General features: G+C 51.4%; 4 protein-coding genes across 13 annotated transcripts; 2 read left to right on the top strand and 2 right to left on the bottom strand.

The window, feature by feature from the left end:
• The first annotated feature begins 62 nt into the window (after positions 1-62).
• On the top strand, positions 63-6,138 carry Hsf4 (heat shock transcription factor 4). 5 transcript variants are annotated; one of them, XM_051201695.1, is made up of 13 exons: positions 63-618; positions 1,164-1,272; positions 1,392-1,519; positions 1,615-1,739; positions 1,974-2,049; positions 2,181-2,245; positions 2,697-2,799; positions 3,030-3,154; positions 3,274-3,501; positions 5,012-5,117; positions 5,211-5,276; positions 5,401-5,470; positions 5,817-6,138. In XM_051201695.1, the coding sequence occupies exons 1-13, from the start codon at positions 496-498 to the stop codon at positions 5,969-5,971; spliced, it is 1,479 nt and encodes a 492-aa protein (XP_051057652.1). In that variant the 5' UTR covers positions 63-495; the 3' UTR covers positions 5,972-6,138. The 5 variants fall into 5 exon arrangements, with proteins under 5 accessions (XP_051057652.1, XP_051057651.1, XP_051057653.1 ...); XM_051201694.1 differs by having other exon boundaries at positions 63-716; XM_051201696.1 differs by lacking the exon at positions 1,164-1,272.
• Positions 6,139-6,777: 639 nt separating this feature from the next.
• On the top strand, positions 6,778-10,412 carry Nol3 (nucleolar protein 3). 2 transcript variants are annotated; one of them, XM_051201704.1, is made up of 3 exons: positions 6,778-6,934; positions 9,366-9,667; positions 9,814-10,412. In XM_051201704.1, exons 2-3 carry the CDS (start codon positions 9,373-9,375, stop codon positions 10,215-10,217), a joined length of 699 nt encoding a protein of 232 aa, XP_051057661.1. In that variant the 5' UTR covers positions 6,778-6,934; positions 9,366-9,372; the 3' UTR covers positions 10,218-10,412. The 2 variants fall into 2 exon arrangements, with proteins under 2 accessions (XP_051057661.1, XP_051057660.1); XM_051201703.1 differs by lacking the exon at positions 6,778-6,934 and having other exon boundaries at positions 9,291-9,667; positions 9,814-10,158; positions 10,254-10,412.
• A 1,111-nt stretch (positions 10,413-11,523) lies between these two features.
• Matcap1 (microtubule associated tyrosine carboxypeptidase 1) lies at positions 11,524-19,316 on the bottom strand. Of its 2 annotated transcripts, XM_051201331.1 has the most exons (7): positions 19,181-19,316; positions 14,909-15,525; positions 14,684-14,827; positions 14,316-14,448; positions 13,238-13,543; positions 13,050-13,147; positions 11,524-12,160 (listed from the first exon to the last, which is right to left on the bottom strand). In XM_051201331.1, the coding sequence occupies exons 2-7, from the start codon at positions 15,467-15,469 to the stop codon at positions 11,996-11,998; spliced, it is 1,407 nt and encodes a 468-aa protein (XP_051057288.1). In that variant the 5' UTR covers positions 15,470-15,525; positions 19,181-19,316; the 3' UTR covers positions 11,524-11,995. The 2 variants fall into 2 exon arrangements, with proteins under 2 accessions (XP_051057288.1, XP_051057287.1); XM_051201330.1 differs by lacking the exon at positions 19,181-19,316 and having other exon boundaries at positions 14,909-15,579.
• A 371-nt stretch (positions 19,317-19,687) lies between these two features.
• Exoc3l1 (exocyst complex component 3 like 1) lies at positions 19,688-25,722 on the bottom strand. 4 transcript variants are annotated; one of them, XM_051201315.1, is made up of 14 exons: positions 25,313-25,722; positions 24,961-25,092; positions 24,587-24,762; positions 24,282-24,501; positions 22,580-23,189; positions 22,391-22,508; positions 22,147-22,272; positions 21,947-22,047; positions 21,671-21,775; positions 20,677-20,806; positions 20,438-20,560; positions 20,202-20,357; positions 19,989-20,113; positions 19,688-19,911 (listed from the first exon to the last, which is right to left on the bottom strand). In XM_051201315.1, the coding sequence occupies exons 2-14, from the start codon at positions 25,004-25,006 to the stop codon at positions 19,722-19,724; spliced, it is 2,226 nt and encodes a 741-aa protein (XP_051057272.1). In that variant the 5' UTR covers positions 25,007-25,092; positions 25,313-25,722; the 3' UTR covers positions 19,688-19,721. The 4 variants fall into 4 exon arrangements, with proteins under 4 accessions (XP_051057272.1, XP_051057273.1, XP_051057274.1 ...); XM_051201316.1 differs by having other exon boundaries at positions 24,961-25,051; XM_051201317.1 differs by having other exon boundaries at positions 24,961-25,021.
• Between the last annotated feature and the right edge of the window lie 633 nt (positions 25,723-26,355).

The following is a 26,355-nucleotide window of genomic DNA, read 5'->3' as shown; positions in this document are numbered from 1 at the left end:
GAGACCTCAGGGGCTTTTGTACTGTGACGGGGCGGGGGTGGGGAATGGGATCCGGATCGGTGCACTCTACATACCCCAGGAATGACCAGTTCCCTAGCATTCTGATAGACAGGGGAGGGCCAGCTTCACCCACCACCCTTTCTATCTGCCCTCCCTTACCTAGGCTTCACTATGTCCCGGTGAACTTCTAGGATTTTCCGAGCTCACAGATGATTTCTCCCGATCAACCCAGGAAGACAGGGACTTGAGAAGGATGAGACTCGAACCTGGGTTCCCCTCCTCAACCCTACACACCCACGTTTCTGCCAGCCCTTTCTCTCTGCTGGTGGCTGGGCCGCTGTCCGAGCCCCGCCTCTTGGGTTCGCACGCGGCCCCCGCCTGACCCGGCGCCCAGGGGCGGAGTAGGGCGGGGCGGGCGGCAAACGCAGCACTTTCGCGGCTTTGACAAGCCCGCAGCGGCCCGGCTGGAACGCTGAGCCCGGCCGAGACTGCGCCATGCAGGAAGCGCCAGCTGCGCTGCCCACGGAGCCAGGCCCCAGCCCGGTACCTGCCTTCCTCGGCAAGCTATGGGCCCTGGTGGGCGACCCAGGCACAGACCACCTCATCCGCTGGAGCCCGGTGAGGGCTGGGGCCCCTCAATTCCCTCAGTGGTCCCCGGGGTCCCTCCAATGTGTGTGAACACCCTTGTCTACCCAGCCCCCGCCTGGGACTGGGCTGTGAGTACCTCGATTCAGCTGTCCAGAGTGGATCATGGTGCAAGGGGTAGGTGAGATAAGGATGAGGAGGAGTAAGGGCCCTAGAGCTCAAGGGACCTAGCTAATTCTCACTTTATTTCATCGACTGATGAGAAAACAGGCCAAGGAAAGGGAAGGGCTGGCTCTGCCTCTGGCTCAGAGTTACATAGTGAGTCTGAGACCAGTCTGAGGTGGAGCTGGGTTGGTATGTGCTATTTCTCTCTGAGACTCGAGTCTGGGTCTGGCTAGGGGTAGGAATTACTTGTGGTTATAGCAGCATAGGCCTCATGTTGTTCTGACCTGGTCAAGTCCCACCTCATGGTGAGGTACAAACCTGGACCCCAGAGTGAGTGAGTGTGGCCCAGCTGTAAGTGGCTGCCACTCACCTAGCCTGGTCCCCACCGGCTGGGCATCCTTCGTTCTTGGTAGAGTGGAACCAGCTTCCTCGTAAGTGATCAGAGCCGCTTCGCCAAGGAAGTGCTGCCCCAGTATTTCAAGCACAGCAACATGGCGAGCTTTGTTCGCCAACTCAACATGTGTGAGTCTCTCTGCCAGGTGGGGAGCGGGCTGGGGTTACTTGGTGCAGAGAATGGAGAGGCTCATATTCACGCTCACGCCCCCCCCCGCCGCCCCTCTCCCCGGGCACCATTCCCCCAGACGGTTTTCGGAAGGTGGTGAGCATTGAGCAAGGTGGCCTGCTCAGGCCAGAGCGTGACCACGTTGAATTCCAGCATCCAAGCTTCGTGAGAGGCCGTGAGCAGCTACTAGAGCGCGTGCGCCGCAAGGTGGGACAAACTGCAAAAAATGGGAAAACACCGATGTTGGTACTTCTGGCTCTGTTTTATGTACCCCTGTCTGGGATGGTGCCTCCTGCTTACAGGTACCTGCGCTGCGAGGTGATGACAATCGATGGCGTCCTGAGGACCTGGGCCGACTGCTGGGAGAGGTGCAAGCCTTGAGGGGAGTGCAAGAGAGCACGGAGGCACGACTGCAGGAACTCAGGCAGTGCGAGACAGGGAAGGAAGGGTTGAGTTATGGGTGACAGGATACTAGCCACCTAGGGGTTCTGGGCAGTTGCTTCCACTCTTAGGCTAGAGCCTCCATCCAGACAATGGGTTCAGCTCTGGAACGTTAGTCTTTTAAGACACGCGTCCCTTCTGCTAGTGACCTCTCCATTCTGTGTGGCATGGTGCCTGAGCAAACTCAGATGCCTCAGTATCTTCCCACCCCTTCCTGCAGGCAGAACGAGATCTTGTGGCGAGAGGTGGTGACACTGCGGCAAAGCCACAGTCAGCAGCACCGGGTCATCGGCAAGGTGTTCCTCTGCTCCTACCTCCTAACCTTCCCACACATGGGCACCCCATGCCTCCACCCCTTTCCCTCTGACCCGCCAGAAATTGCCATTCTAAAATGAGGGGCCCCGCCTGAAGTATGATTTCTTTTCAGCTAATCCAGTGCCTGTTTGGGCCACTTCAGACAGGGCCCAGCAGTACAGGACCCAAGAGAAAGCTGTGAGTACAAAAACCTGTGGTGTTCACAGCCACATCCCCACTGCCAGGATTCCCTTCCTTGCCAGGGACCCCCCCCCTCCGGACATTCCACCAGGAATCTTCATTCCTCCCTCCATCCAGGACTAACCTCCTCCTCCTTATCCTCACTCCACCATCCCTTACCTCCACTTCCCATCCCCTCCCCTCTTCCATTCCAGGACCTTACCCTCAAATTCCTATGCCCAAAGTAGGCACCCCTGGCTTAGGGCTCAAACTAAGCTCTCTCCCTCCCCTCTCAATCCCCAAAGGGCCCCCATCTCTCAGGGAGCCCCTTCCACTCCAGCATGTGACTGATGCCCTGGAAACAGGCCTCAGCTCTGCTGACTTGGCTGCTGGGGCCTGAGGGAGGGAGAGAAAGGGAGGGATGTGCAGGCTGAGGGGCATGGAGGCCTAACCTGCCCACCCTGCACAGGTCCCTGATGCTAGATGAGGGGAACTCGTTCTCAGTACCTGCCAAATTCAATGCCTGCCCCCTGTCCGGTGCTCTCCTACAGGACCCCTACTTTATCCAGTCGGTAGGTGTTGTTTCCTTCTCCTCCTTTTCCTAGGGCACAGATAGCATTGTGAGGAGCATGTTTCATCTTCCTATTCCCCCCCCCAAAAGATGGATGCCAACATTCTACCAAACAGACCTAGGCTCCCTGGCATAGATTCATTTTCAAACCCTGACCCTTAGTCCTGGTGCAACTGGTTGGGCTCTTCCTATAAAGAGAGGCCAAGGGCTGCCCAAGCCTTCTACTTACAGCCCCTCCCAGAGGCTACCTTGGGCCTGAGCCCTCACAGGGCCAGAGGGCCTGTCATCTCTGACATCCCAGAAGATGCACCATCTCCTGAAGTGCACAGGCTTTCTCCCTCCAGTGCTGGCAGGAGGTGAGGAGGCCAGGGGCTGTCTTCTGGGGACCTTATGGGGAAGATCGCACAGCCCAGAGGCCTGTGGGGGTAGGGAGAGGTCAGTGTCAGGGTCTGGTTGAAGCTTTTCTCTGGTGCAGGGTGAAGGGCCTGGCACTGCTCAAAGAAGAGCCGGCCAGTCCTGGGGGGGATGGAGAGGCCGGGCTGGCCCCGGCCCCAAACCAGTGTGACTTCTGCGTGACAGCACCCCCACCTCTGCCTGTGGCTGTAGTGCAGGCCATCCTGGAAGGGAAAGGGAGCTACAGCCCTGAGGGGCCCAGGAATGTACAACAGCCTGAACCAAGGGGTCCCAGGGAGGCACCCGACAGGTGAGCAGAGTCAATGTTGATGACTTATAGATAGATCCACATGTACTGGCCAAAGAAAAGTCACTGCTTTATCTGTCCTGTGGTGGCTAAGGGAGGACATTGGGCACCAGACTCCATGACCCTGACCTGATTTTTCAGAGTATGCTCCAAAGAGTATCAAAATTATTTAGAAGATGGAAACTCCCAATCAAGTCACTAAGCACCCTGTAGTAGGACTCTGGAATTTACAGCTGAAATTACTTCACTTGGATGAATATAATATACAGTAGCTTGCAATCAAAAGTAGCTGGTCTTAGTGGCATAGGGTTGTCAACCCAACTACTTGGGAAACTGAGGCAGGGGTATCCCAAGTTCAATGCCTGCTTGGGTTACAGTGTGAACTCAAGACTAGTGCTGATAACTTAGTAAGACTCTGTCTAAATATAAAAGGAAGATCTGGCAGGATGGTTCAGCAGGTGAGGCCTCTTGACCTGAGTCTAACCCCTAAAACCATTGTCAAGAGGAAAGAGAATCAACTCCACAAAAATGCCCTCTCTGATCTCTACACATGACCCACCCCAAGACACATAATACACACACAGTAATAATAAATAAAATAAATCTGATGGGAAATGGTGGTGCATGCCTTTAATCTCAGCACTCAGGAGGCAGAGGCAGGCAGATAGATCTCTGTGAGTTCAGGTCAGCCTGGTCTACAGAGTGAGTTCCAGGACAGCCAGATCTGTTACATGGAGAAACCCAAATAAATAAATAAATGAAATAAAAGGAAGAGGGTGGCTAGTAGATTCTGTAACCAACATGCCCAAGACCTAAATGAACTCATAGGAACATATATGCAAATACAACAAAAACCAAATAAAAACTTTTACTAGCCAGGTGAGGGTGGGACAGGCCTTTAATCCCAGCACTTAGGAGACAGGGACAGTCACATCTCTAAGTTCAAAGCCAGCCTGGTCTACAAATCCAGTTCCAGGACAACCAGGACTGTTACACAGAGAAACCCTTTCTCAAAAACCAAAACAAAAACCCTTTACTAGTATTTACACTTATATAGGAAGGGAACATCTCTCAAGATCTCAGGTCTTAGGTAGGAAGCCAAGACAAATCAAGGTGACCTCTTAGCATGGTGACAAACCCCTGTTGTAAAGCCAGCACTACAGAGGAGGTGGCATGAGGGCCAAGAGTTCAAGGTCATACTTAGCTAGTAAAGTTTGTGGGTGGCCTAAACACACAAGATAGCACAAATACCCCTTTAACACCCAGGACTTTTTGAGATAAGCGATCACTATAAGTTTGAGGTCATCCAGGGCTACATAACAAGTCGTCTCACACCCACAAAATGAAAAGAAAAGAAAGAAAATGAAATCCCCTTATTGGGGAGGAGATTGAAGGAAAGTATTGTCTCTTAGCATGTTCTAGCTGTTGGAACAATTTAAACCTGACGATGCAAGTTCCTTAAGAATTAATATGAGGTGGGTATTATAGACCAATATCAGTTCTTTGTGCACAGGGGAACTCTGGGCCTGGATCGGGGTAACCAGAGCCCAGAGAGTCTGCTGCCCCCAATGCTGCTTCGGCCTCCCCCTCAAAGTATGGAGCCCATAGCACCTATGGATGTGAGTATCTTTGCCTGGGGCAGGACATGAGATACACAAAGTTGAGCTGTCTGTGCAGCCTTGAAAGGCACCACTTACCAGAGCTCTTCCCAGGTGCTGGGCCCTAGCCTGCAAGGACGAGAATGGACCCTGATGGATTTGGACATGGAGTTGTCTCTGGTAAGAAAGGAGTGCCTGAAGGTTGGTTTGGTTCATGGATGAAGGATTGCCCTGTGATTCCTTAGCTCTCTTCCTCAACTTCTGGGCTCCCTTCTCAACTGCTTCCTGGGGTTCTCTCATGCAGATGCAGCCCTTGGCTCAAGAGAGGGGTGAAGCTGAGCTGACAGTCAAGGAGTTGAATTCTTCAGGTGTAGGTAATGGTGTTGGGGACTCCTGGGCAGAAGCCACCAGGATCTGAACTACCATGATTGGATGGGGGCAGGGATGACCCTGAATTCAGGGTGCCCTATAGAGCCTCCTAGAGTCACCCATACTATCATCGTTGTGTGAGAGGAGTGAGGTCAAGAATGGCGTTTTAAACTAGATATTGTAGAGTATGCTTGTAATGCCAGGACTTGGAAGTTTGAGACAGGAAAATCATAAGCTCAAAGCCATCCTGGGCTATGCAGCAAGATCCCTCCTTTAAAGGGTATATGTGTGTGGATAATGTTACATCCTAACTGAAGGAGGACTCTCCTAAGCTCAGCCTACTCCTCCTAGGGAAAGACCACGCTCTGGGAACCCCTCTGCTGCTGGATGTTCCTTCGGATTTGGAAGGCGCAGCCCTATCAGTGCCTGGGGCTTTAACCCTTTACAATGCCCCTGAAAGCAGTGCCTCCTACTTGGACCCTGGAGCCAACCCCTCTTCCCCTTGAGACTCCCACCTCTCTAAAAAACCTGGCTAAGGAACCAGCATGCAGCAGCATACCCCTTCAGGCTTCTTGGCATCCCCTCCCCAGGGTGGGGGTAAGCAAAGCCCCATTATGCTGCAGCCTCTCTCCACTACCCCAGTGAGTTCTACAACATAAACTGCATTCCCCCACTCTGTTTCTGGTCTCTTTCTCTTTTTTTTTCCCTCCCTATCAACCAAAGATCATTAGAGTGGGCGACGACTTTGCGTTCATATAAATGTCCAAGTGTCCAGATGTTTGGACCTAGAAATGTCCAGACGCTCGGACTTTCTTGGAATCCCCTACCTGGTGAATGTTGGTACTTGGAGAGACAGTGCCTAACTCCCTCCCACTTGCACTGAGATGCCAGCCACTGTAACCTCCAGGAAGCAGACATTTCCGCACCACATCCATCTTCTCTATATACGTATCTCAGACTCTAGGCAAATCGGTTCAAGTCAGTTCCCTTCTATAAACTTATCTGTGACAGGCCGGGGGGGGGGGGGGGAGGGTCGTAGGATGGCAAATTAAAAGCACCTAGCAATTAGAAGGCCCAGAGTGGGCTGGACACGTGGTACTGTGAGCTGAACTGACCCCCTGACTTAAATCCGGGTGTTCTGGGGCGGGGAAGGAAAACGGACTATGTGTCCCCCTTGCAAGAGCGTGGCCTCCTCATCTGGCGTCCGAGTTCGAAGAACAGAAGGAGCACTCCCCTCCCCCTCCATTCCCGGCAGCCCTGTCCGCCCCGCCCCCTTTGCAGCTGCCGTTCGCATCCCCACCCCGCTCGCTCGGCCCTTTCTGCACAGTCATCTGCCCCTGTGAGGCTCAACTCCGTTGTGGGGCAGTCCGAAACGCTCCGGACCACAAGCCGGACTCCACCCAGCAGGGAGGGAAAGGAACCAGATTGGGCAGAATACCGAGCCTCACCACCAGCCGCGGAGCTCGAAGGTCTGTGAGCCCCGCCCTTCCACAGGGCTGAAGCTTTAGGATTGAGTGGGGGGCTGGTGAGGGTACCCAGTGAGGATAACCTTGAGGTTGCGCATGCGCGACCAGCTCTTGCAGGTTCCACCCTGGTTCCCCAACAAGTCCCAGCCAGCCAGCAAGCTGGGGGGTCCCAGACCAGACCAGGTCACCTGGGGCTCAAAATAACATTTAGGCTGGGACTCAGACTAACATTTAGTCTTGTCCTTTGATGCACCGGCCAGGGTATAACCAGCGTTCACACTAGAGCTGTGATAACCTCCAAGGGAGGCCCCAAATCAGCTAGGATGGTGGTGGCAGCTTTAATCCCCAGCATTCGGGAGGCAGAAGCAGGGGATGTCTGAGTTCCAGGACAGCCAGGGCTACAACAGGGAAACCCTGTCCAGAAAAAAAAAAATCAGTTAGGGTCTGAATCTCTGCTTAGGGATAGAATCTCTGCTTCTCAGACAAAAGGTAATAACTTAGGGTACAGAGAGGGGAAAAGAGAAGATCCAGCCTCAAAGTCTGGCCAGAATAGGTGAAGGCCTCACCCCCTTACCTGTTAAGCAGTGATGGGAGAGTTTGGAAGCCTCACTGAGGTGTGGAGAGGTCCTGAGCACACGGCTTAGTGATCCCAGTAAACACAGTAATGAGGACCTTTGAACTCTTAAGAATTGGGGTAGATCTGGGAGTATTTAAGTCTTGAGAGCTAGCTCCATAGAGTAGAGGGGAGAGAAGAGACTCCCAAGCCTAGGGAACAGCGTCAGTAAAGGCTAAGGTGCCAGGACCATAGTTATTCTTGCAGGACTGAATGGTGGATAGAAATGGCAAAGAACCTAGCTAACCAGGGTGGTGGGAAGGAATCAAAATAGTCAGACCAGGTAGCTTAGATTCTTTGATGGGTAATGAGGACAGAGGACAGAAAGATAGGCCTGGCATTCAACTAGGCAAGAGACATTATAGTTTAGGCTAGGGTGAGGCGGATTCCAGTTGCACGGGGTTTCTCTGAGCCTATCTCTTCACCCATAAAACTGGAACAATAAATGCTAGCCCAGTGTTGTCAAAGTCACTATGTTGGAGTGAGGGAGGAGAGGGGTGGGTGTGAGTGAGGTACTCAGAGGCCCTCATTGTTCTGGGAAACAAACTGCTGATGGTGGGCTTAAGGGGCAGGAGCTGATGCAGAGTGACTATAGGGCATCTGACACAGAAAGGACATGAAGGGGGATAGAGTGGGAGGAAATGTCTGGTCTGTGCTTAGTGACCTTGGAGAAGGGCTGTCACTTAGATATGAGGGGAGGAGGGGGACCCAAGGTGTGAAGTGACCAGGAATAGTACAGTATGACAGTCCTGAGACCTGGGAGGCAAGCGTGTGTGTGTGTGTGTGTGTGTGTGTGTTTGTGTGTGTGTGTGTTGGGGAATGTGACCCATTAGCCTAGGAAGGTAGGAAAGGGACATTGACGGAAGAGACCTAGAAGGATGCAGTATGGACAAAGCTAAGGCAAAAGGAAAGGTCAGATTTTTTTTTTTTTTTTCTTTCTTAATGCTGACCAGCCACACAACCCAATTGGGCAGTAGTCCTTAGCTGATAATTAGTGAGCAGGGTAGATTAATTTGCACCCAGTTCCTAGTTTGGTAGAGGCAGCCTCTCAAAATGAATAATACACAGAGGAAACTAAAAGTTTGGTAAGAATTCCTTAATGGCTTTTAAGAGCTGGGCCTTGGGTATTTCATGGGCAAGTAATAGATGGATGTGAGTCACTGCGGGGCCATCAGGGAAACAAGTGAGTCACACTGATGCCAGGAGGTCTGTTAAAATTCAGGAGAACTCAGTTCTCCTGCTTAGATAGTAAGGAACCAGGACAAATCACAGACCATGTTGAAGTTCCAGTGCGGTGATGAGTGAAAGGGCAAAGTTCTGGAATGCATAGACCTCAGGGTTAGGTGAATAGAGCATGCATACTTCAGCACTTTAGGCTTTGGATACATCCCAGATTGTAGGAGAGATCAGGCAGGCTGCCTTGATCCAAGGTTTGCTGCAGGGTTCAGGAAGGAGGTAGGAATCAATCCTAGAGTTTTCTGCCAGTTTAGGTAAGGAATTGGTTTTAGAAAAAAATAACTCAGATGAATAAACTGGGTCACAATTGGTGGCCAGCTGGACAGGTGGCCGGGGCTTAGGAGGGAAGTCCTACCTAGGGCAAACACTCAGCTAACAGGTAGAGACCAGAAGAGGAACCTGAGGAGTCAGAACAAAAGCAACCAAGAGGCTGGAGGATGAGTTCTGTGCCCCTGGCTTCCAGGTCTTCCGCTAAAGAAACATCTAGACTCTCAAGTCCAGAAGAACTTTAGATCTCTCCTGGGAGAGGTCAGTGTGTGGGAACGCCAGAGCCCCATCCCATTTCTCTCCTTCTCCTTGATATAGCCCAAACATGGGCAACGTGCAGGAGCGGCCATCGGAGACCATTGACCGGGAACGGAAGCGACTGGTAGATACGTTGCAGGCTGACTCTGGGCTGCTGCTGGATGCGCTGGTGGCCCGGGGCGTGCTCACTGGCCCTGAGTATGAAGCCTTGGATGCACTGCCTGATGCAGAGCGCAGGGTGCGCCGTCTGCTGTTGTTGGTGCAGAGCAAGGGCGAGGCAGCCTGCCAGGAGCTACTGCGCTGTGCCCAGCATACCGTGCGTGTGCCAGACCCTTCCTGGGATTGGCAGCACGTGGGGCCTGGTGAGCACCAGGAGGGTGGAGCCTTGCTGAGATGGGGGCGTGGTTTGGGTGAGGCAAAACTAAGGGTAAGTGGAGGGCAGAGAATATGGAGGCAACTAACCACAGAGGGGTGAACTGAGCCTCAAGTATTCTACTTTCTCCCCCAGGCTACCGGGACCGCAGCTATGACACTCCATGCCCAGGCCACTGGACGCCTGAGGCACCCAGTTCAGGGACCACATGTCCTGGGCTGCCCAGAGCTTCAGAGCAAGAGGAGGTCGGAGGTCCTGAGGGCTCTGAGGCAGTGCAATCTGGAACTCCAGAGGAGCCAGAACTAGAAGCTGAAGCCTCTGAAGGGGATGAGCCAGACCTGGAACAACAAATAGAACCAGAGCCAGAGCCTGAACTAGAACCAGAGCCGGGGCCGGAGCCAGAGCCTGAACTAGAACCAGATCTGGAACCGGAGCCAGAGCCGGAGTCAGACTTCCAAGAAGCGGAGGATGAGTCTGAAGGTTATGAGACTGCTAAATCCTTGCTTCTAGGCTTGTTGGAGGTTGTAATGGGGGCCTGATACCCAATCCACTGACCATCATCCTCTTGTCTTTAGATTCCTGAAGGTCAGCATCCTGACCTGCACAAGCCCTACCCAAGCTGGATAAGACCAGGGAAACTGCCAGAGCTTGACTCAAAATGCACCGAGACTCCATTTACTGCAAAATGAATAAATTTAGGAGGGTTAGCTTGGACCTGACTCTCCACAACTCTGGCTCTTTGCTCAGGAACTGAGGGCAGGTGTGAGTTTGGATACCACTGATCTGAGCAGGCTGTGTGAAACATCCCACCCTGGCAACTGCATTCCATCCCCAAAATAGCCCAAACTATATTTCTGGAGGTCTCAGGCCCCTAATGATATCTGACCCCTACCCCACTCACTGCTCTTCCCTTCAGGAGCCAGTTGGGAGCCTAGTAGGAAGTCACTAGGCTACGTATCCTGAGCAAGAGAAGGGGGGACCTGCATCGCCCCACTTGATGAGGGAAGTCTTGGAGCTCCCAGTCTTGAAGGGGAGACTCAAGAGGGAGCTTGAGTAGACAGAGGCCACACACATCAGTGTAATTGCTCTTTAATTATCTGGCTTTCCTCTCAACTGGAAGTTCAGTGAGGTTCTAACTAGTCACAGACATACATACACAACGAGTTCTGTACATATCTATTAAGATAATGAATAAGAATTTCCCAGCTGTGTTTCCAGGCTTCACAGATGAGGAATAAAAGGCCAAGGTAGGGACAGTACTGGCTCAGTCTTTCACAGCTGAATCTGAAGTGAAAATGAAAGCATTAACCAGCTCTGTACTTCTGGTCTCAGACAGACTCAGCACTTAAGGTAACAAATCCTATAGGCCTGACCTGCAGGTTTGATTGTGGTTACTCTCAGCCTGTACCAACCACTGCCAGAGACCAGCTGTGAGGGTGTGGTCAAAGACAGGCACAACCAAGACTAGTGTGGGGACTGAGGGACTGAGGGTAGAGCCAGGTGCTGGACTCGCAAGACCTGAAGTCCAGTGTGTGATAAGAGAGGAACTAGGGCCCGTGGTGGTGGTGGCGGCGGTGCACACCTTTAATCCCAGCACTCAGGAGGCGGAGGCAGAGGCATCTCTGTGAGTTCAAGGCCAGCCTGATCTACAGAGTGAGTTCTAGGGCAGCCTCCAAAGCTACAGAAAAACCCTATCTGGAAAAGCAAACAAAACAAAAAATTTAAAAAAGAAAAAGAGGGAGACTAAGAACAAATGGTACCTTTCCAAAAGTATCCTGTGTCTCCACTGAACTTTTAGGAGCTGCTGCCTCCCAGTCTAAGCTGGAGATATGAATAATGCATGGAGGCAAATATGGAATAATATAAAACCAATGAGAGAGACACCTATGCTCAGGCACGTCACCTCAGAGGGGATCCCAACTCCCACTGACCCAGTAAGAGGTAGACAGTCTGAATGCTGAAAAGCACCAGTAGTTCAGGTGGGGGAAGGGAAAGACTGGTACCAGACACCCAAAGCCATTTCATGCAGGAATAAGTTTCTATTCCCAAACCAACCCACATTCCTACCCACACTCAGTTCCCCTCCTATCCCCTGGTCTCCCCTGTTCAGGAGTTTACATGGCATGCTGCTGTTAGTTCACAGGCCCTAGGAAGACTAGCAAGGACAAAAACCTTTTGACGTTGCCTCTTATCTTCCCAAGATGCTCCTGGCCTCCCAGTACCCCCAAGAAACACCTAGGCTATGGAACCATAAAGAGCTTCATATTCTGATCTGAGACCTCTGTCAAGAGCTTCTGTCTATAACCCTTAACCAACATCAGTCGGGCAGCAGGCGGCTCAGCTCGGCTTCATCCAGCCGGTTGGTAGCCATGATGTGTTCCAGCTGCTGCCGGTAGCGTCCCAAGTCCTTCATAAAGTGGGGCACTCGGGTATTCTCTAGTATTCCATGGGGCCTCAGCTGGTCCACATCTTCATAGGAGACCTATAGGGAGAAAACAAAGCTTCAGGGCTAATCATAGACCTTGGTTTTCAAGCAGCTAGTCCCAGATCTACTGATGGCTCAGGGCCATTTCCTCCTTCAGGATCAGCTCTTTCTCTCTACATCTTCCATCTGTGTTCTACAACCGATTCCCCTCCAGCCCAGCTACCTTATCCCCTCATGTCTAAACAGTATTCAGCTGATACCTGGGTATCTCTCAGGTATCTCCCACATCCAACACAAGACTGTTGAATGTCGGCTGCCAGTCCCACCTCTTCACAGTCACCACAGTCACGTCCAAGAAAGGGAAGCTGGGTTCTCATCTTCCCATTCAAACAGACGAAGAGTTCCACTATCTGTAGTTTATCCCTTCGCAACCATGCTATGCCTGGTTAGGTCAAACCATTATCAATTCTGTAGGAGCAATGGAAAGCCCCCTCCCCTTGCCAACTAGGCCTTTCTTTCCAGTGCACCTCCCACATAACATCCAGTAAGAGCTCCTAAAGCAAGAGTGTGCCACACCTTTTTTTATAGGGCCTCCAACTCCCCTTTGCTTCTGATAAGGTTTACTTTCCTCGACCTGGTACAGATACTCAGGACTTGGGCTTTGGTCCATGGCCATTTCTCCAGCTTCCTTCCCCAGAAATGCCTGACTGCTCCTTTATTCTGGAACACTCACCTCCTTTGAAATGTATGCACACATCTGCAGGCTGGGTCATACACCTCATCTGGGATACCAAAATTCTGTTTCTTCTTGTCTGCTTACCTCCACCCCACCCAAGTTCTTACCACCAGAGAGGCCTGGAAACCAGGCCTCTTATCAAACATGACTCAGAGGTACAGGGATAAAAAAGAAGCTGGCTGGGGCCTCTGTAGACCTGCTGCCCCTTACCTTACCCAGCGAGGCCAGCAGCGGGAAATCGATGGTCTGACGGTGCCGCAGGATACGCACAATGCCATCCAGGTACACCTGGTCTTTGCTGAAGCAACCTATGAGAGTGAGAATCAGTAAGTCCTCACTCAAAAGCCACCCTTCACTTTGCACCAGCTTGGGCATTCCCCCAACTCTGCAGCTCCCACCTGGCTGGGAGGTGTCTGTCTGTCCTCTCTTTGCACGGACACAGTACTCCCAGCGTACAGCCTCATCCTGCACATATTGCGCCAGATCCTGGAAGAGCTGGCGGAAGGACATGTGCGCAGCCTGGTGAATGGTATAGTAGAGCAGGGCTGCGCGCCACAGGAACGGTTGCTTTCGAAACAGCACGCTATGTAGACTGGCCAGGCCCTCCTCAGTGGGGTTGGCTGGCTTAAGCCTATACTGCAATCGGCCTTCAGTGCTGTGCCACGGTTGTCGTGCATTGTTCACACCACGAAGGTAGTGGGTGCCTGCAGAGAGGATGAAGAGGAGGCTGAACTCTCTCCAAGGACCTCTAGTAGAGACTCTTAGATCTTGATGGACCCAAATTCACCTCACACAAACTCATTCTCACTCAATTTTAGCAGCAAGAAGAGTCTTGGTCCAAGACAGATTCCTCTCTGCCTGTTTTCTCATCTCCTGCACACCAACACATACTGTGCCCCCGCCCTGCTAGAGACCAAGCGCATACCACCCTGCCCCAACACCCTAGTGCCCATGCCAACCATCTTGGCAGTCATGCAAATGTCCCAGTCAAAATCACTTCTTGCCCAGAGCAACAACATTCACATCTGGTGAGGACAGTGACTAGTGAGTGTCCTGTGCTCGCCTTCCTAGCCTAATCTCAATTTTTATTCATGTGTCTTCAAGTAATTCCATTCCTAGGATCTGGCCTGCTACCCACCCTGATGGGCCTGTATGTTAACTAGTCTGGTGGAACCCTCAGAATTCTTTCTGGCCTGTTAGGACCTCGGAAGTCTTCCCTTCCTGTCAAAGGAAATCAGAGAGGAATTGGGGAAATACCCAATGAAGGTCAGCTCGGAGGGTGGGCAGGCATGCCTGCCCTAATTCTATGAATAAGGAAGAAGTATCTGCTTAGGGATCAACAAGCCTGTTTTCTCCCAGAGGGAAAGAAAGGGAAGAAAGGAGGAGATTACTGAAGCCCCACACTGCCCCGCCCCCATCTCCTAATACCTTCCAGTGCTAGCCACTGGCACGCACGAATGCCACCCACAGACTTACCTATCTCATGCCGCAGCATGCCCTCCAACCAATACTGGCGGGCTCCAGTCAAGTTGATGGCCAATGTGGGTCGGCTGTTCTCCACCATCATCACTGCCTGGGACAGCAGGTTCTCACTCAGCTGCACCACAACCTGCAGGGTGGCAGGACTCTGAGCCATGGTTTACAAGCCCTGAAAGCTAGGGGGCAGACACCAGGCTACACACTGGCCAGGACACCCACCCTTCAAATCCAGTTGTTCCTTAACTGGGGCTGGAGCAGGGACATGTCTGGGGATTGCAGCTGGTCAGGTGTGTGGCTAGGCCTATCAGCTAGGTAGCCTGATTTGGGGCATATAAAAGAGGGTCCTGTAAATAGGGCAAACTTACCTCCCCAACACAGCCCTCCTTCTGCATGTATTTGCGTACAATGGACCAAATTTGGCATTTGGTCAGCAGTTGGCCCCCTGTGGCAGCCTCAAAGTGTTCATAAGTGCCAAACTTCTCCAGGACAGCCTCAATGATGCCAACTGCCTGTACACAGGGCCACAGTCACTAGTCAGGCTAGGTCCCTGGGTAGTCAGGGCCGGGGTGAAATGGGCAGGCTGAACTGACCTGACGGATGAACTGTCCAGAGGCCTCCTGGTACTTCTCCAGCACACTCATTGGCATTGGTTCCTGATACTCGAACTGTGGATTGTAGGTGTAATGGGACTGGAAGAACTTCTCCCGTTCCTGGTCCATGTTGGTTGGCCGCAGGGCCACTAACATGCAGGGGCTCTTGCTGCTCCCATTGCCTATGTCCTTTCGAGTCTTGGCAATGTGAGGCAAGGAGGCTGCAGGTCGTAGGGTCCCTCCACCTGGATCACATCCCCGTCCCAGTGGGGTTTTGCCTCGACCCCGCTGGCCAGTACTATTTACACTGTAGGTGCTCTCACTACGACGCATGTGGCTACGCTGTCCCAGTTGCAGCTTTGAAAAGGTCTGCCACATAGGCTGGGATTGTAGTGCTGAGGGGACTGCCAGAGCCAAAGGCATAGCCAGGGACTGAGGCCAGGGGTACAGGGGTGGCCCATTTCGGTTTGAGGGCTTCAACTTATGGCGCTGAGATGGGGGACTGGCAGGTGGGCTGGGGGGTGCCCGCTCATACACCTGAGCCCCTGAATCCAGCACCATTCTGTCCTGAGGGTTACATCCAGCTTGGTTGTTCCAACTTCCCACACTGTTGACTTCTAGGGACACAGAAGGGCATGCAGAGAGCAGCATGAGTGGATGTAATCAGAAGAGAAAGCCCGTGTTCCATGTTATCCTGTTGGATCGGGTCTGCTGCCAGGAATCTGAGAAACTGTCCACCCTCCCCAATGTCTATCCCTTCCACCAGGGTTACCCAAGTATTTGAGGTGGGGCAAAGCAAAAGGAAGAATTTTATAATTCTCCTACTTAATAAAGTACCCTCAGATGGTTAGATCCAGAGCTAAAACTAAGACCCTAAGCATGGTTCTAATCTCAGTGCTCAACACTTATAGGAATGGGCATTGGCAGAATGCAGCCTCAGATCCCTAGATGGACCATAGGTGAGGGAAGCCCAAATACTGCTTTGTACTGACGGCATCGTCTCAGTGCCACTTTGTCCCCTTCACCTAGCTCCGTCTATATCCTGCTGCCCATCTGTAATCAGTCAGTTTGAATGAGTGCACCCTGCTCCTTGCCAGTCCCCACATGAAATACTGTCTCTCCTGTTGGTGATCTACTCAGAACTGAGTTAGAATCTGCTTTTGGGAATTCAAGGAAAACAGGTTCCTTCAAACTAGCCCCTGTCTCCTATCTGAGGTATCTTCCCAGTGATCATTCCAGGCCACCGTCAGGGTACTCAGTGCAGGGCTCAGTGCAATGCAGTCTCTCCCCAGAGACTGAAGACTTCTGAACTGTGGTGCCTGCTCAGGGACTCAGTCCCAGAACCTCTCTCCTTGATGCTACACCACCAGTCTTCCTCTCCACTGGATTCTTTCCATCAGCATAAATACATTCCTCCATCTTAAAAACAAAACCAAACCTTTACATGAATCAACACAACTCCCTCCAGCTGCTCTTTGTTGCAGCACAGTACCCTAAGTCATGTACACCCGCTCCCGTTTTTCTTTCCTGTTCTCTCCTAAGTCACTCCCACTGAATTTGTGTATGTCCTGCTCTCCATCATACTAAGCTGACCAAGGTCACTAAAGATCAACATGTTATCTGAAGCACCTGGTACAGTTGATCCTTCCATCCTAGGAACATAATGCCCATTTCCCTTTCCAAATACACTAGAACTTAGTTTTCTTCCCACATCACCGGCTGTTTCTTCTTGGTCTTATCAGTTATCCCTATCTTCCCAATCTTTTAACACTGTAACAACCCAAGACTTATCAATGGTAACTTCTCTTTTCCAGTTATACTCACACCCTAGAATCCTATGATCTTATCCAATTTTGTGTTTTCTTGTTTTGTTTTGATGACAGGGATGAAACACATTTACATATACCTCCTCCCACTGACCTATATCGATAGTCCTCATTACCATGGCTTTAAATACAACAGTTCAGAATCTTTCCACAAACTTTAGTTCACTATAGCTACTTTCAATAAATTCCTAATTTTGTTTAAGAGAGTCTCCCTATTCATAGACCATGCTAACAACCTTCAACTCACAGTCTTCCTGTCTCAACTTCTCTAGTCCTGAGTCAGGATTAAGCCAGAGGGAGAAAGAGAGGGAGAGAGGGAGAGAGAGAGAGAGAGAGAGAGAGAGAGAGAGAGAGAGAGAGAGAGAGAGAAGCTCTGTGTTGAGTAGGTAAGTGGAAAAGATTTGGGAATAGTTGGGGAAGTATAATAACACAATCAAAATTAAAAATTCATGAATACATGAAAATGCTGTGTGGTGGTGGCGCACAACTTTGATCCCAGTACTCAGGAAGGCAGAGGCAGGCAGATCTCTGTAAGTTTGAGGCCAGCCTGGTCTATGGAGTGAGTTCGAAGCCAGCCTCCAAAGCTACAGAGAAATCCTGTCTCAAAGAAACAAAAATCATGAAAATGTTTTGGGTTTCTTTTTTGGTTTTTTGTTTTGTTTGGGGTGGTGTGTGTGTGTGTGTGTGTGTGTGTGTGTGTGTGTGTGTGTGTGTGTGTGTGGCCCTGGCTTGGTCTTGGAACTCACTATGTAGACCAGGCTGGCCTTGAAAGTCCCAGCAACCATATGGTGACTCACAACCATCTACAATGAGATCTGGTGCCTTCTGTTGTGCAGGTGTACATAGCTCATTCATACATTAAAAAGTAAAAAATAAATAAAAATTTAAAAACAGAAGAAAAGCTGCCCTCCATCAGATATAGTAATACAAGTCTGTAATCTCAGAACTCTTGAGGCCAAAACAGGATAATTGTAAATTCAGGTCACAATCATGGGCTACATAGCAATACCTGTCTTAAAAGCTTTAAAAAGAGAAAAAATAAAGAATCAAAGTAAATAGCACTAGCAAATCTCTACAAAAGAGCAAACCTCCTCTCTCTTCTGCAACTGTTTTTTTCTGTAGCTGTTGTCATCTAAAGTATACTACAGTTAACGTTATGTTTATATGGTATATCTGGTGGTTTTATCTGTTTTCTCCTTCCCAGGATTGCAGATGTGTTTCTAAAACCCAAAACAGTTCCCACTCCAGCACTGTAATCAATAAATGAATGAAAGCAAGTTCTTGTAAAAACTGGAGTCATTCTCTGTGAGTTCGAGGCCAGCCTGGTCTACAAGAGCTAGTTCCAGGACAGCCTCCAAAGCCACAGAGAAACCCTGTCTCAAAAAACAAAACAGAACAACAAAAAATAAATAAATAAATGAAATAAAAACCGGAGGCATAGGGCTGGAATGATGGCTCAACAATTTAAAAAAGCACTTGCTGCTCTTAGAACCCAAACCCAGTTCTTAGCATACATGTTGGATAGCTCACAACTACCTATAACTCCAGAGGCAGGGGGTCTAACACCCTCTTCTGGTCTCCACAGGCACATGTACATACCCATAAAATACAAATTAAAAACAAATCTTAAAACAAAAACTAGAATCAATGCTTCCCCCAAAATTAGATTTCCCCATCTAGACCTGCTCTATCTCCTCGAAGACCTCCTCCGACCTTGCCTAGTGATCAGCTGAGTGAAAAAAGACCTCAAAGTCTTAGACTTTATTCACCCTCAAACTGTATACTTTCCTGGACACCCACTAAACACCACGTGGGCCAGATTGTCCATTCCCCCTTCATTCATTCCAACCTATCTCCTCGTAATTATCAGAATGTACCTGTTTCTTTCACGTCTCAGGTTCTTCTGCCAAGAATTCTTTGGCCAATTTGTTCCTTAACCATTTTTCAGGGCTCAGCTTAGGCCTCACTTTCTCTGGGAAGCCTTCCCGATGTGTAAAGGCTCCCAGGGTCTTGATGGCTTCTTGACAGCCCTAGGCTGTCACGGCTGGAGGCTAGGTCCATGTTCCCCCACCTTGCCGAGCCCTGAACTCCCTGAGGTGTCTCATCCCAAGCACTCACTAGTCTCAGAATGAATGAATGCAAGGTGAGGGTGGGGATCCTGACTGCTTAAGGCGGGGTCTGGTGACAAAAGAGAGCGTGTGGCCCACACCAATAAGAACTCCTGGAAAGAGGTTAAGGTGGGACAAGAGCCAATGGGGACCGAGAGATCCGGGGGGCGTGCCCTGAGACCAATAAGGGGCGTGGGGCAGAAGGGCGTGCCCAATGGAGGGCGGGGCTAGAAGACAATGGAGTGGGGGAATTCCCTGGTAAATGAAATGGGACAGGTCGCATGCTTAGTCGGTCTTTGGAGTGGGATGGGGGTTCGGTCCGCGTGCCGCGCCCCCACCTGTTCGCGCCTCTTTTGCTGTCCGCAATTCCTGCTCTTCAAAGCCGGTCGCTAGCCTCGGAGACTGTGGGAGCCGGCGCTGGAGACTCACGCATTCGGGCGCGCGCACGCTCACACGAAGACGCGCAGGCTCACGTCAGTTTCCGCGGTAGCGCGAGCTTAAGCCCACTGCAGGCGGAGCCAGGCGGGATCATTGCCACGCTACGCCCCTGGGCGGGGTGTCGCCCTAAACCTCCCCCTCCACCAGTTTTTCGGCTTCTAAAGCAACTCGCGAGGGCGGTGGAGACACTTATTGCCGGCGGGTGGATACGTGGGTACTGAGCACTCCGCGGGAGCCCAGGGTTCCGGGGACGCAATTCACAAAGAAAGCAAGTGCCTGCATAAGCGAGATGCTGTCAGAATACTTTGACTGCAACCAAGATTAGGAGTGCCACTGTGCAAGGACCCTTAATTTCATTGCACCGCTAATTTAAACACCCGCGTGCCCAAACACATAGATCAGACGCACGGTGGATGTGGCTTTATTACGCAGACGGGTGGGTCAGGAGCAGGGACCCGAGGGGAGGCAAGAGGACAGGGAGGGCGTCGGCGTCGGCACGAGGCTGAACAGCGCACGGCGGCCAGTGGAAGGTGAGGGCGGTGGACCGGCCTGCAGGGAGCTGAGTGCTGCCTGGCGATGCTCTCGGGACACGTCCCCGCGCAGGTCCAAGAGGGCGGAGACATGATCCTCGCTGCAGAAATACCACCACGGCTGTCAGACCCGCCCTTGCCCTCCCGGGCTCCTCCTCCCCTGTCCCCGTCCTCGCACCTCACGTCGGGAAATTTTTGCCTCAGGCCTGCCACCTCGAGGCCAAGTAGTGCGGGGTCGTGGAGGTTGAGCAATTCCCTCAGCGCGAGCAGCACCGGCGCGCAGTGAGCGCTCTCCTCCAGGCCCTAAACACATTGGGGCAGGGTTTCCAGCCGATCTTCGGCTCCCACCCGATTACTGAGATTCTCGACTGCTCTCCCAACGAGCTCTCACCAAACCCAGGAAAAGCTCCTTAAGTTGGGTAGCATCGTGCTGAAGACGCTCAGCCGCTTGGATCCGCTCGTCTGCACTGCGGCACACAAGGCGGCCCTGCATCAGCGCGCGCAGGTATTGCAACACCACTGTTCGTTCCGCCTCCTCCAGAAGCAGCTGCAGGACAGGTAACCAACTTGAGTTAGCAGAGACCCATTAGCGGTGCCCCTTCCCCGGCCTTCCTCTCCCCACTCCACCTGAACAGCAGGCTTCCGCACACGCCAGAAATCCTGGCAGAAGTGCGACGTCTGCTCACACACACCATCCAGCAACTCAGAACTCAATAGCCACCGGCGCGAGGGCAGAGGTGCGAACAGGGGCTAGGAAAAGCATGGCAGAGACAGGCTAGAGAAATTATCCAGATCCCGCAAAGACCACCATAAATATACCGTGTCTCTCCCTCCCACTCCCATCCTGACTGGAATGGAAGCCTCACCTGGAGTTCAACCTGCAGTGCTTCCAGTACCAGTCGGCAGATCCTCCTCTGTACGTCGTCCAGCGCGGCCTCTAATGGAGACAAGACCCCTGAAGCTTCCCCGTCAGGTAGCAGGACTGATAACGAAGAGCTGAACCAACCAAAATACTACTTCAGGACCAAGGCCAAGGCTCGCATGGTCCTTAAGGAGTCATCTATTCCGGCGCCACCTTGTGGTGCAAAATGTGCCGGGGGGACGGTAAGGGCAGCTCTGAGTTTATGAAGGTCTCAGGTATTCTGAAAGACTAGGAGGGCATGCTCAGGGGACTTGCCTCTAATGTAACCTTGAATTAAGTCATTCTTCCTGTTATTTTGTTTCCTCATCGGTAAGGGAGGAAAGAAGATGGAGTAAAAAGCAACAACGTATATGTCTGTCTGCTCTTGTGCCTTCCACAAAAGCATAATACTCAAGAAGATAGCCAGGCCTGGTGGAGACTGAAGAAGGAAGATTGCTACCAGTTTGAGGACAGCCTAGACCACAGAGTGAAACTCTTGACTCAAAGCAAGAGGAATGGGAACAAAATTTTGTTCACAGCTGAAACTTCAGACTGATATAAAGCCTTGATAAATATTTACTGAAAGAATGTGGTAGATATTCACATCTTTATCTTATGTGATCCTCAGACTATTCTACTGTTAGCTCACTAATACTAATAAAAGTTTCCGAGCGATGGTGGTGCATGCCTTTAATCCCAGCACTCAGAAGGCAGAGGTAGGCAGATCTCTGTGAGTTCAAGGCCAGCCTGGTCTACAAATTCCAGGACAGGCTCCAAAGCTATACAGAGAAACCTTGTCTCAAAACAACACAACAAAAAAGTTGTACCTTGTGATATAACTAGTAATTAGCAGAGCTAGTATTGGAACCCCATCTTTGGAAGCCCAAAGTGGTTGTAATATGGGTGGCATCCATGCAATTTAGGAACTCAGAAAAAGAGTGTTGGTGAAAGTGCAGTACCTCAGTGCCGATTGGTGGTTGAAGGCAGCCAGTAGGTAGGGCACATAGTGAGGGACTTCTCCCCGGAGATGATCTCGAGAGAATTGGATCAGAGCATCACTGAAGCTGTAGTGGGCAGAGAGGACTCGGGTCTGCTGCTACTCTAGCACCCCCACAACTGCAGTCCCACTTTCAAGTACTTGTTTAAAGGAACCCCTCCCCACTGGTGTGGGCTTCCCCTATTCACTCAGAGCCCTTTGGCTGTAGGGATTGTGAGTGGATCCCTGTTTGACAAACCTCCTCAAGAATGTGCCCAGTTCTGATAGTGCCATGTCATGCACCCGCCGATGTAGTGAGTCGCTGATCAGGCTGGTCACTTGAATGTTCTCAGACAGGATCTGCAGGCAGGGAGGGGCAGCCTTGAGAAATCCCCTAGACCTGCCCACCTCCCTTTCCCTGTGGGTGCTGCCCACTTGCCTTGGGTACTTCCCACCCACCTGCAGTACAATGGCTGGCATTGGTGAGTGGTAGAAACCGGATGGGTCTGTGTTGGGACCCTGCTCCCTGCTCCACTCAGCTACCTCCCCATCTAGTGCCTTTTGCAGCCACTGAGCCACACTTACCTAGGAAGAAAGGATAAGGAGCAGCAAGACATACATACAGAGCATTGACAAGACATTCAAGTAGACAACGGTCACAGCGATGAGCAGAGCACCTCTGTCCTCTGCCCTAACTAGTCACCTGGACTTGGGCCACAAATGCTGCCTCCAGCTGCTCAATGTTCTCTGAGGTCAGAAGGGGCTCTAGCTGGGACACATCAGCCTCTGGCCCCAGTTCCAAGTTCCCCATCATTTCCTTCCTAGAAATGGATAGCAGGATGTCATACTGAGCCTCTATCTAATCACTTCCCACTTCTCCAAGAACACTCACCCCATGTACACATGCAATGCCCAGTGCAGCAAGGCAAAGGTGTCAGCAGCTCCCAGCTCAGGCCCTGAGAGAAGTTGCTGCACACTGCGGCGCAAGCCCCTGTGCAGGGTGTGGGCCCATAGCTGAACCACATTGTAGTTTGGTGGGCAGCAGGGTGCCACTAGTGCCTCAGCTGTGGCCAACTCAGCAGGCAGAGCTACCTGCAGAGCCTCAAGCCATTCTGCTAGAGCCCCTGGCTCAGGCAGCACAGGTGATGCAAAGTGGACCCGCTCCAGGCCCTCCTGTAGTGCCCGAAGACATCGCTGCCGCCAGTCTCGGGGTGCCTGCCCCAGGATTGTGCGCTCAGTCTCCACCTCTGCCACACGAACAGCAGCTACCAGCAGGGCTGGATCCTCACGTGCTAGTCGCCCTGCAGCCCCTGCAGCTGCCTCCACGGCTTGGCCCAGTGCCTCAGCCAGAAGGCCCAGCCCCTGGAAGATTGGCAACTCCAGCCCTCCCAGGGGTGTCCATGTCTCCTCTTGCAGCTGCTCGAGCTCCCGTAGGCTCCCGTATGCCTCCAGGAATCGCTGAGCATCGATCAGGGTTTGCGTGTGGGCCACTGCAGCTGGCACTAGTGAAGAAAGGAGGTGGGTTGAGGTCTCAGTCTTCCCACCTGTGCCGTTGGTTCAGCAAGGGGTACTGAGGTTCTGAGACTGGTATGGTGTATTAAATATTTAGTCATAAGCATTGGTTAATCTGAACCCTAGAGCTGGGCCATATGTCAACCTCTGAGCCAAAAGAACATGAAATCAAGAATGCTGGGGAAGAGTGCGGGAGGCTAGAGAGATGGCTCAGTGTTTAGGAGCACTGGCTGCTTTTTTGCATAGGACATGGATTCAATTCCTAGCACCCATTTGGCATGTCACAACTGCCTATAACTCCAGTTCCAGGGAATCTAAGTCCTCTTCTTATGTATGTGTACCAGGTACACATATATAACATTCAGGCGCTCAAACATACACTCAAAATAAAAATCTTTAAAAAGAATGTTGGGGGGGGGGCTGGAGAGATGGCTCAGAGGTTAAGAGCACTGGCTGTTCTTCCAAAGGTCCTAAGTTCAATTCCCAGTAACCACATGGTGGCTCACAACCATCTGTAATGACATCTGGTGCCCTCTTCCGGCCTGCAGGCATACATGCAGGCAGAACACTGCATAATTAATAATAAAACTGAAAAAAAAAAAGAATGTTAGAGGGCAGACAAAATAAATGGGAAACCATGTTGGTTGCTATTCAGTCACTTGATTTGGGAAATATTTACAAACATAGCTACGTGTGTGTGTGTGTGTGTGTGTGTGTGTGTGTGTAATTTGGGATTGAATTTAGGGTCCTGCACATACTAAGCACACATGCTCTACCACTACAGCCAAAGCCCTTTCTTTCAATGTGTTAACCACTGTGGTCACAGCCACATAATGGAATGTCCATGTTGACTCTAACATACTAAGCTTGGGAAACCCAGAATGAGCTGATTGTGTACCCTATTTCATATACTCTGTGAAGCTGAGATGTCCCTTGTGCATCTCTCCATGTAATCACTTTCCTAGTATTCCAGCTGCTGATCAGCATGGGTATTTGTAGATTATTAGAAACTGAACCAAGGGACACTGCCTGACCCCCCCCACCCGCCGCCACTCCCCGCCTGCCACACACACTTTACTCACCTACTTGTAGTCTTGGCAGCAACTGAGTCAGGACCTGAAGTTGCTTGTGTTGGATAACACATTCCCTCAGAGGTGCTAGGGTTTGTGAGGTCTGAGACAAACCCTGAAGTAGGTGATGGGCCTGGCTCAGAGCTTCACGTGTTCCCTGCACAGCCTCAAGGGCTCGAGCCAATTGCCACACACCCGTCTGCACACCTTCCAGGTATGACTGCACCACTGACTGTGGAGAGACTTAGCTTGTAAGGTCTGGCCAGCCCTACAGCCCTCTTCAACACTACTGCTCCCGTCCTATGTCCTATACCCACCTTAATTCGTGCTTCCAGGAAATAGTTACGCTGCACTTCACGGCTTCGGTACTGGCCCAGCCTGGCCAGCTGCTCTGGCCGGTAGAAGATGCCCGAGGCCCACTTGAGTGCTGCACCCCGAGCCAGCTGTTCTGCCCTCTCCTGCTCTGGCCACTCAGACCCTGGACAGGAAGAGCCTGGACAGCTGTGTCAGTCAGGGAGGGCCTGGGGCTAACAAACCTGCTGCCCTTCTGTCTCCTCAGCCAATCAGCAGGTTAGCCCACTCTTCACTATCCCACAGAGTTCTAGCCAGACCTGGCAGGGAAACCCAGCCCCACTACTTCCATTTTTCTTGCCATCATCCTTCCCCCCAGCCCAGCTAGCAAGGCTCATACCAGGAAGAAGTGTGGGCTGTATTTTGTCCTTGGCTGCTGAATCCATGGGGTGCCTTGGGAGCTGGAGATATGGTAGAAGTGAGGTGAGAGCCTGGGGGTAGATCAGGCAGAGTACATGTTCCTTTGGCCCCTCTGAGAAAGAGGAGCAGGGTTCTTGCCTAGCCCCATCAGGAAATAAGAGAGAGGAAGGTATGGCAGAAGGGGGATTCCTGGGAGCTCTTAGCCCTCTGGGTCCTGTGTGCTTTGTGTCTCTGCAGATGTCAAGTGTGAGAATATGCAAATAGTCCTAACATGCTAGCTGCAAATCCCTTTTCTGCTCTGTAACGCCCAGGAAATTTGGTACAGAACTTACCAGATCTGACCGGTGTCCAATTCTCCCTCCTCCACAAACAGCCTTGGCCTTGAGAATGGCCTTCTCTCTCCTGCGGAGCTGGGCACACCCTCTCACTGCTCCCAGGACCTCAGTGACTGCAGCTCCTCTGGCACCAGCAGCTAAATTCTCTCCCTAAGGAAGCCTCTCTCCCACTTCCCAGTCCAGAAGCCCCTTCTTCTCTCCAAGGCCCCTCCTTTTCCAAGGCAGAAAGGAAGGAAGTTGAGTCTCTGGCACTTTATTCCCAACAGGAAAAGCATCTGCATTGAGGTGGGGAGAGCTGGGCGCCACTTCCTGTGGGGTGGGAGCAGGCATGAACTCCCTGTGATCATCAAGTCTTGACCAGCCCACCTAGGACTTCTATGTGCTCAGGAAACACATCTACACATATCAAGCTGATTTGGCCTCAAGCTGGTATGAAGAATGACCCTCCCACATGTTGATGTGGCTGCAAACAACGTGACAGTATGAGAACTGCTGATGGGCCCCCATAGAAAAGGGTATGAACCTCTGGAGAGGAAAGAGCACCTGTTGTGAGGAGAGAGTATAGTGGGAGAGGGAGTCAGGGATCATAAAAGTTATATTGTTCCTGAAGCTGATAGGGACCGATGATAGTAACCACTTGCTTCACCATGCAAATCCATCTGTCAGGATAGAGACTCTCATGTCCTAGCTGCCAGAAGTGTAGGCTGTTGAGGGCTTGCAGCTAAAGTTCTGAGTCAGTTTTGATGTACAAAGGCCCAAGTAAGTGCCCTTGCTGAGCATGAACACCTCAGAAAGACTATCCCAATTTCAGAGCTAGAACCACGGGTTCTATTATAACTAGGTCTTGTGAATTCTGCTTGTTTTACTCTCTTACAAGTATGAATCCTCAATAGACTTGAAGGCAGTTTGTTTCCTAGAGGAACTGACCAAAAGAAACAAGTAACAATAAGTGATGGCAATATTAAAAGAAAAAGATTTGCAGCTGGCAAGATGGCTCAGAAGTTAAGGGCAAAGCACTGGCTGCTCTTGCATAGAATCAG

Source organism: Phodopus roborovskii, unplaced genomic scaffold (genome assembly GCF_943737965.1).
Source record: "Phodopus roborovskii unplaced genomic scaffold, PHOROB, whole genome shotgun sequence".
NCBI classification, from domain to species: Eukaryota; Metazoa; Chordata; class Mammalia; order Rodentia; family Cricetidae; genus Phodopus; species Phodopus roborovskii.
The sequence above is the reverse complement of the archived record's forward strand: the minus strand, read 5'-3'. Positions and strand labels throughout refer to the sequence as shown.

Coding starts and splice junctions, on each gene's coding strand:
- Hsf4 (XM_051201694.1), top strand. CDS start 567: ATGGGCCCTGGTGGGCGACCCAGGCACAGACCACCTCATCCGCTGGAG. Junction 2,050..2,180: donor AGCACCGGGTCATCGGCAAG/GTGTTCCTCTGC, acceptor ATTTCTTTTCAG/CTAATCCAGTGCCTGTTTGG. Junction 5,471..5,816: donor GTTGAATTCTTCAGGTGTAG/GTAATGGTGTTG, acceptor TACTCCTCCTAG/GGAAAGACCACGCTCTGGGA.
- Nol3 (XM_051201704.1), top strand. CDS start 9,373: ATGGGCAACGTGCAGGAGCGGCCATCGGAGACCATTGACCGGGAACGG. Junction 9,668..9,813: donor TTGGCAGCACGTGGGGCCTG/GTGAGCACCAGG, acceptor TTTCTCCCCCAG/GCTACCGGGACCGCAGCTAT.
- Matcap1 (XM_051201330.1), bottom strand. CDS start 15,559: ATGCTGCTCTCTGCATGCCCTTCTGTGTCCCTAGAAGTCAACAGTGTG. Junction 14,828..14,908: donor CTGGACAGTTCATCCGTCAG/GTCAGTTCAGCC, acceptor CCCTGTGTACAG/GCAGTTGGCATCATTGAGGC. Junction 12,161..13,049: donor TGCTGGCCTCGCTGGGTAAG/GTAAGGGGCAGC, acceptor TTCTCCCTATAG/GTCTCCTATGAAGATGTGGA.
- Exoc3l1 (XM_051201315.1), bottom strand. CDS start 25,006: ATGGATTCAGCAGCCAAGGACAAAATACAGCCCACACTTCTTCCTG. Junction 22,048..22,146: donor TGCCAGCCATTGTACTGCAG/GTGGGTGGGAAG, acceptor CCCTGCCTGCAG/ATCCTGTCTGAGAACATTCA. Junction 20,114..20,201: donor AGGAGCTTTTCCTGGGTTTG/GTGAGAGCTCGT, acceptor CAATGTGTTTAG/GGCCTGGAGGAGAGCGCTCA.